The 8,152-nt window shown below is 38.9% G+C and overlaps 1 protein-coding gene and 1 non-coding gene across 2 annotated transcripts; both read left to right on the forward strand.

Annotated features, from left to right (window-relative positions):
• Nucleotides 1–845: 845 nt before the first annotated feature.
• On the forward strand, nt 846–7,951 carry TOMM20 (translocase of outer mitochondrial membrane 20). Its single transcript, XM_063306674.1, has 5 exons — nt 846–1,040; nt 4,249–4,295; nt 5,086–5,167; nt 5,848–5,990; nt 7,561–7,951. The coding sequence occupies exons 1-5, from the start codon at nt 917–919 to the stop codon at nt 7,603–7,605; spliced, it is 441 nt and encodes a 146-aa protein (XP_063162744.1). The 5' UTR covers nt 846–916; the 3' UTR covers nt 7,606–7,951.
• On the forward strand, nt 3,409–3,545 carry LOC134488688 (small nucleolar RNA SNORA14). Its single transcript, XR_010067007.1, has one exon. It is a non-coding gene; the product is annotated as a small nucleolar RNA SNORA14 (small nucleolar RNA).
• Nucleotides 7,952–8,152: the final 201 nt, after the last annotated feature.

Genomic DNA, 8,152 nt, shown 5'->3' on the forward strand with positions numbered 1-8,152 from the left:
GGACTGCAAGAAGATCCAACCAGACCATCCTCCAGGAAATAAAGCCAGACTGCTCACTTGAGGGAACGATATTAAAGGCAAAACTGAAATACTTTGGCCACATAATGAGAAGACAGGACAGCCTGGAGAAGATGCTGATGCTAGGGAGAGTGGAAGGCAAAAGGAAGAGGGGCCGACCAAGGGCAAGATGGATGGATGATATTCTAGAGGTGACGGACTCGTCCCTGGGGGAGCTGGGGGTGTTGACGACCGACAGGAAGCTCTGGCGTGGGCTGGTCCATGAAGTCACGAAGAGTCGGAAGCGACTAAACGAATAAACAACAACAACATCCCTTTCATTGTAATTGCTATGAGGGATCCAATACGTCTCGGGGTTTCTAATAATGTGAAATTATGGCCTGGTTCTGATAAAGTTATAATACAGTAGACTTTTTCTCTGTTCGCCCCCCCACCATGTTAATATTCTCAAGGGTTTATCGTTGATAGTGGATTCGGAAAAATAATCATTTAGCACTAATTTCGACTTAATGCTGATAGATAGCTAATGTATTGATTTGCATGCTTTCTGTCCAGTCAAATCCCATATAGGGAATTACTTCTTAATAAACAGACACGCACTCGCCCGAGCTGAACATGCAGCCAAGATAGCATTCTCGCGCTTAACAAAAAGAGCCGCGCGCAAATCCTTCACACATGCGCAATGCAAAGCAGAGGGCGATCCCTGGTGAAGAGACGCGTGCACGGACACATTTCAGGTAGGAGGCGCTTGGCCTCCGTTTTTCAAGTGCTCGCCTCGGGCAAGTGAACCGCTTGCCGTCGCCTGCTGATGACGTACGGTTCCTGTGTGAGGCGGTCCTTCCTTTCCTGCGTGCCTAGCCAAGGTGCCTGGGAAGTGCGAGGCGGGCGCGAGGGCAGAATGATGGGGGGCAAGACCAGCGCTATCGCCGCGGGCGTCTGCGGCGCCCTTTTCATCGGTTACTGTATCTATTTCGACCGCAAGAGGAGGAGCGACCCCAACTTCAAGAACCGGTTGCGGGAACGTGAGTCTCTCGGCCGCTCCCCTCGTGCGCCCGCAGCCGCGGACTGACTTCGCGCTTCCCGCCCGCCCTTTTCACGACCCGATGGTTTTTCTTGCCTTTCCCTTTGCGGCTGGGCGTGTAAGGGTCATCCTCCGCCGTGCTTTGAAGGCTCCGTTCCCTGCCCTGACTTGTGGCTTCCAGGGCCCAGGTGACTGCTGGTTAGAGCCTTTTCTTCAGTGCCGAGGCCTCTGCCAGAGAGGGGACCTTGGATCTGTCGCAGCCCCACAAAGGCAAACTAGGTCTCAGGGTATTCTTCTGCCTTGCTTTAATGACCTTTGATGTGCTTGCTTAGGAGAAGAGGTTTACCTCATAGGGTTTAACGGTTGAAGGATGCCTTGGAGATCATCTAGTCCAATCCTAAACTCAGTGCACAAATCGACTACTACACATCCCAGCAAATGGCTGCCCAGACTTAAACACCTCCAGCTAAAAGAGTCAGCCGTCTTTCTGAGGCAACCTGTTCTATTGTTGAGTATTTCTCCAGATGCCCAACCTAAATCCGTTTCCTTGTAGTTTAAACCCATTATTTATTCTGGAACATTTCGGAAGAATTTGGCCCTGTCTTATACATGACAGCACTTCAGATACTTGATGATAGCGATTGTGCCTTCCCTCAGTCTTCTCTCTATTCTAAACATAGCCAGTGCTTCTAACCATGTTTTTCATTCTGGGCCCCTTATCACCTTGGTTGCTTTCCTCTAAGCATACTCCAGTTTGTAAATGTTCTTTCTAAAATGGCATGCCCAGAACTAAATGTGATACATAGTCTAGGTGTGGTCTGACCAATGCAAATAAAAAGGAATGATTACTTCCCTTGATCTTACACTACTTTGTTGCAGCCCAGGATTGCATTTCCTTTTTTTAACAGTTGTATTACATTCGTGTTTGGTTTGTGATTCATCAACACTGCCAGATCCCTTTTGCAGGTGCTGCCAGTATGATCTCCCCATCCTATATTTATGTCTTTGATTTTTCCTATCCAAAATAAGGATTTTGTATCTTTCCCTCTTGGGATAAAATTTCCTGAATTTTGATATTGTCCTCTGAGGAATTTGCTATTTGCCCCCACCTTTATGTCATTCACAAATAATATTTTCTTACCTCTCAATCAAGGTGTTTATAAATATATTTAACAACACTAGACGCAGAATGAGAGTTCTGCACTATACCATGAACACTTCATTCCACTCCTCACAGAGCCATTTACATATACTTACTGGGTATGGTGTTCAACCAGCTCTGTTTCTAATGGTAGCAAACCCACGTTTTGCTGTCTTCTCTTTGAGGATCCCACAGGAACCTTTGTTAAATGCTTTAGTGAAGTTAAGGTACATTATGTCTATTATATTCCCATGGTCAACTAAAGTGGTCTATCAAAAAAAGGAGATCTGGTTGGCTTGATAATATTTTGCTTCTGCCAAGTAATGATTGTGCTCATCTAAACTCTCCTGTCAAAATCCTATTTGCTCTCTGTACTTGCTTGCTTAATTAGATGTTTCATTCATCACCAAAATCTCCTTCACCTTCAGTGTTAGCCAGCCACAATTTTGAGATTCAGTAGATTCAGAAATGAATACTGCTTTGAACACTGATCCTGACATTTGAATACACATAAGCATATATGTTCTTAATACGCAGAGACACAATGTGTGTGCAAGAATTCTGTGTCCAGTGCTGTTTTAATCATATAGTATTGTCCCAGGAAATGAGGTTTGTTTTGCTGTGAGGTTAAATAATAAACATACATGTTTGTAACTGTAGAATATGTAATGTACTCAAATTAAATTGTAGAAACCTTCATGTTTAGAGCTTTGCTTTACAAATACTTTGTGTATTCATAGAAAAGTTATATAATCTTCTAAAATATTTATTCACTAAAAATCAGAGGCACAGTAATGGCATATTTCATCATTTCTCCTAATGGTAAGCCCTAGTGGCTGAATGCTAATTGAAACCAAAAGAGGGTCAGTGGGAAACAAGACTTGATTTTCTCTTCCCACTCTCCATGCAAATGAAAAATAGTTAAAATGCACAGTGGACACTCCCCCCAACATGTTCATTAGCCATCTGAGTGCCACAGAAGGTAAATGTGTCTTGGAAAAAGAAACCTGAGGAGGAAGAATCTTGCTTTTAATACTACATAGAAACTCTAGTTTCCTTCACATTGTAATATTAAATACTTAGGCTTCAGCATCTACAAATCCTACTTGTAGAGTCATGAAGTTTCTATATGGGCAGGTATTTTCAGTTCTTTTAGTAAAATTGGTTGATATATTAAGTTTTCTGAAGTTTGCTGGAGATGAATTTAAAAGCGACTCTCTACTGTGTAATGCATTCTCAAACCCTCCTGGTACTGTTGCACTAATAACTTCCAGGATAAGGAGGAATGCAAAAGGAAAATGTAGAGTTATCCAAAATGCAGCATGTTCTTTTATAGTTCTGCATTATTTCAGCTCTTCAACAAGTACTCAATGTCCTTTGGTATGTTTTCCCTTAATAAAAAAGCATGCTTGTGGAAACCTTTTCCCTAAATTGTGAAATAATGCTGTCATATTTAACTTGATAACTAAGGTGAGTTTTATGCCGTCAGAGTAAATGTTTCTCCAAAGCAGTTTACAATAGATGGTACTAAGAAGAAATAACTAGCTTGCTTCTTATTGATGTAGGGGTCACAGTGCTGAAAACTCCCTGATTATGTGGTAATCCTATCACTGCTGGTCTCCCTATACCTGTGTGGAAGAGCCCACCGGTGAACTTAAATTCAGCATTTGATTAAAATGTGGCTCCTGAGGTATTTATTTATTACATTTATAGACCACCAATTTTCTAAGGACTCTTGGTGGTTTATAAGATAAAATACACAAGAAACAAACTCAAGTCTCTAGTGCTAGAACAAGTAAGAAAAGTATAGGAATATTTTAATAACATCTTTCATTGACTCTTGAGTGAGCTCAGTACCTCACGATATAACTTTGCATAACATAATAATTGTTCTATATGTAAAAGGTAATACTCTTTTTGATGTTGCATGTGAGCATCTCCCTCAGTATGTTCTTTGCTATGATAGATATTGAATTCTATGGAGGTGGGACCTCCTTTCCAAAAGTTAACTCTGAAGTGCAAGTAGTATGATTGCTTGAAAATCAATATATCCTTATTTAATCTATAGGAAGAAAGAAACAGAAGCTTGCCAAAGAAAGAGCAGGATTTTCTAAGGTATTGGTACGGTTTTTATGCTGCATATATGCTCTACTGGCAGGCTTTGGAGCTAATGTGAACATGATGCCTTGATCTTACTATATTTACTTGTGCTTGCTGTTTTATTTGGATGGCTTTTCTTGTGTTATTTTGTTGGAGCTGAGATTTCTTTCCTCATTTTATAATCTCCTGATAACTATCAAGAATCTCTGAAGTGGGATGGTATAAAAATACTTGAATAAATACAATAAAGTTTTTATCAAAGTGGTCTCTGGCTTGAAACCATTGTACCATCAATGCTTTCTAGCATATATTCAATAGCATGATTTCGGAGAAGCAAGAAGCTGACTTTCCCTTTCTCCCTTCCCCTTTTCCATTGGAGATCCCTCAACTAGTTTTTCAGCAAGCTTCCCTTCCTTTTGAGCTCCCAACCCAACTTAGCCCATTCAGGAGCTGCTGGGTAGGGGCAAATAACCTTCTGCTATTCCCTTTTATGCATACTGATCCATGTATGCTTTATTAGCGTGGCGAATTGTGGGGTGATACAGTTCATGAATAGCTAATTTCTGTAGCAAACAGGAAGACTAAGAAACAAGGGGATTTTTTTTTCTCTATTTAACGATTTGTAAAAAAAAAAAAAAAAGGAATGTAATATTCCTTGTAAACTTCTCTTTGTTCTTGGGAAGTTCTTAGTATTCTTAATTTTATGGACATTGAAAGTTTAAGTATTATATTTAAAAGCATGGTGGAAGGAGGTGGGAGGTTTTGCTATGGTACTTAAATGGCTGATTTGATGTCATTTTTGTAGTTGCCTGATCTAAAAGATGCTGAAGCAGTTCAGAAATTCTTCCTTGAAGAGATACAATTGGGAGAGGAACTTCTAGCACAAGGTTGTTGCATTTTTTTCTCTCTTTTTGCTAACTTGTATGTAGTGGATTGGAGATATAAAATTAGTATAAAGAATACTTATGATTGAAACCAGTTTTTTGGAAGATAAAATAACTGAATATCCTTTAAAGGGCAAGCCTGTGTACATTTACAAACATGTAATCCAAGCCCTACCGAATTTGATGATTTTTTGTTTGTTTAATAAATTTCCATCAGCGCAGTCCTTATGAACCTACTTAGAAGTGAGTTCGGCTAAATTCAGTTGCACTAAATCCCGGGGCATAGGATTGCAGGCCAAATTACATTTTGAGAGTTTAAAAAAACATCATAGGATCCTCAATTTAAAACTGTACTTTCAAAACGTTAACTTTATCACTGTTACTTTAATGTACGGTATGTTGTTTTTCTACGTAAATTTGTCTAAAATAGCTCATAATTCAAGAATGTCACTAACAGACTAAGAGAAATGAAGCCTGAAAATTCCAGGGTAGTGATTTGACCTTTGAATGGGTGTTATTTTGTTAACAAATTTATAGATGTGGCATGTGGATATTTTACCTCATTTGTTGAAATAAGTTGTTGAAATTTCCAAAATATTACCTAACAGGTTAGTTCCAAGTCTACTTTAAATGTCATTATGTCTAATCAATAGCCACTATAATATGGTTGTTTTTTTATTCAGGAGAATATGAAAAGGGTGTTGATCACTTGACAAATGCCATTGCTGTTTGTGGACAACCACAGCAGTTACTACAAGTTCTCCAACAGACTCTTCCACCACCAGTTTTCCAAATGCTTCTTACTAAACTTCCTACAATTAGTCAGGTATGAAAATATTTATTATTTGGTTTTTGAAATAGAATAAGTCATTATCAGTATTATTTGGGCATGCCCAAAGCATTTGAGGAGAGCTGAGATAAAGTTCAGAGTGCTAAGAAATGGGTTTAATACAAATTTCTAGATATTGTTGGATATATGAAATTTATCCATAAAATAGTTGATTTTGTATTAGATCTTACTGCAGTAGTTGCAAGAAGCCAATTCAAATATCTCAGCTCTTTTCCTGCCACACATGTTCTTATTTCAATGTTGCATAATAAGAAACTTTAAAGAGAAACAGCTACCATAGCTTATAATAAGTTAAAAAGGCTTATCCCTGCTAAAGCAGTGCTGTTGAATAACATTTTTTCCCAATGGTGTGTTCAGAGTATGATTTACTAGTTAAATGTGCCCACTGGATCCATATCATGAGCCATGTGGCTAAGAAACACCGATGTGGAGGGTTTTTTTTAAGTTTATTGTCTTGTCTGACAGGTATTTCGGGCATAACTAACTAGACTGCCTCCATAAATAAAGCTACAGCAAACAATGAGGATGTTCTATAATTGTTTGTTCACAGAAGTACATTACAAACAACACACTAAACTCAAATTTTGGATGGCTGTTTCCAGACTGTGGTATTCTGGGGAAAGAATCAAAGTGCATCCATATATAAATCATGCTTATAGTTTGTTGTTTCATCTGAGCATGTTGTGTGTATGGTGACTACCTGGCTACCTATTCCTGTTACTATAGTACTTTAATTAGCTGCTTGGGTTGCATCCAGTAGTATCCTTCCATTCCTGAAGACTCTTCAATCCAGTAAAAGCTTCAGTGAGCAGAAGGAGGGATTCTGCTAACGTTCTCTTGAGTTCATTTGTATTCTGCTTCAGTTGTTTGGGGAGAAATTCCAGCGGGGAGAAAGAACTGGAAAATACCTTCCCATTAGAGAAGGCTTTACTACATGAAAGGCTTCCAAAAGCAGAAAAAGAGTATTACATACAATTTTCAATAAGATTAAAACATTTTCAGTGGTGCGCAGAAATCTCTACTTCAACCAACACATTTATAGTTGTGTCTGAGATGTGCAAATCCTGCCATTCCAGGGATGGAACGTTCTGGAGTACACCAAAATAATAAAAAATGGATTGAATACAGGAGTTCTTGGTGTACTCCATTAAGCATGTCTAATGGCCAGATGTTGAGGTAGTAGCCTAAAACTCTGCTGTGAGAGATTTGTGAGGCATAAGAGAGTGAAATCACTCTTATGTCCTGGCTTAAAAACTATTTTTGAAACAGTATATACTGAGGTTTTCAGTATGTAGTCTGGCCAGATTGTACAGGATCATTTCCACCTTACCATATGTTCTCTTGGCCCTTGGCTGTCTTGGTTCATTATTTCTCTAAATACCTTTAATTGCATGTTAAATACTGCTACTTACTGGTGTTGATTTTCAAAGGAGAGGGAGGTTGATTTTCAAAAGATAGAGACTGTGACTGATTTCAGTAATGTGCTTAACTGGAGAAATACACTAACAGTTTTATTTTAAAGTTGTTCCCGTATTTTATTTTACAGAGAATTGTAAGTGCGCAATGCTTAGCTGAAGATGATGTGGAATGAGAAATCTCTCAGGAATGCCGCTTCCTTAATCAAAAGATGAGCATCTGGGGGTAGGGAGGAATAAAAGAGTAAGCATAATAGTCATAATGGACTATATACCACATTTAAGCCTGCCAAAGTTAATTTTAACTCTGAGTAGGTTGGTTTGGCTGGACTTATTTATTAACTAGTGTATTTTGATAAACTCATTTTATAAATGCGCCATGTTTGAGTTATAAAAATTCCATTAACATCAGTACAAATACAGTTGTACATAGACAGAATGTAAAGTTAAAACACACACACCCCATGCTCATTTTTGAAAAACACAAAGCTTTGTGTTAAAGACATTAAAGATGTACCTGCACTTTCATGTGTAAGCCTGTTTTTTTTCAGCAATCAAAGGTGGGGAGCAGTGTCAGCAGATTTCAGAATCTCATGGAAATTTCCTATGCTTCTTACTCAGAAAGGGACTCACTGTATGGAAAGTGAGTAGTAAAGGTAAAGGTTTCCCTTGACGTAAAGTCCAGTCGTGTCCGACTCTAGGGGGCGGTGCTCATCTCCGTTT

This window comes from Candoia aspera, chromosome 1 (genome assembly GCF_035149785.1).
Source record: "Candoia aspera isolate rCanAsp1 chromosome 1, rCanAsp1.hap2, whole genome shotgun sequence".
In the NCBI taxonomy this organism is placed as follows: domain Eukaryota; kingdom Metazoa; phylum Chordata; class Lepidosauria; order Squamata; family Boidae; genus Candoia; species Candoia aspera.

Coding starts and splice junctions, on each gene's coding strand:
- TOMM20 (XM_063306674.1), top strand. CDS start 917: ATGATGGGGGGCAAGACCAGCGCTATCGCCGCGGGCGTCTGCGGCGCC. Junction 1,041..4,248: donor CAAGAACCGGTTGCGGGAAC/GTGAGTCTCTCG, acceptor TTTAATCTATAG/GAAGAAAGAAACAGAAGCTT. Junction 4,296..5,085: donor AAAGAGCAGGATTTTCTAAG/GTATTGGTACGG, acceptor TCATTTTTGTAG/TTGCCTGATCTAAAAGATGC.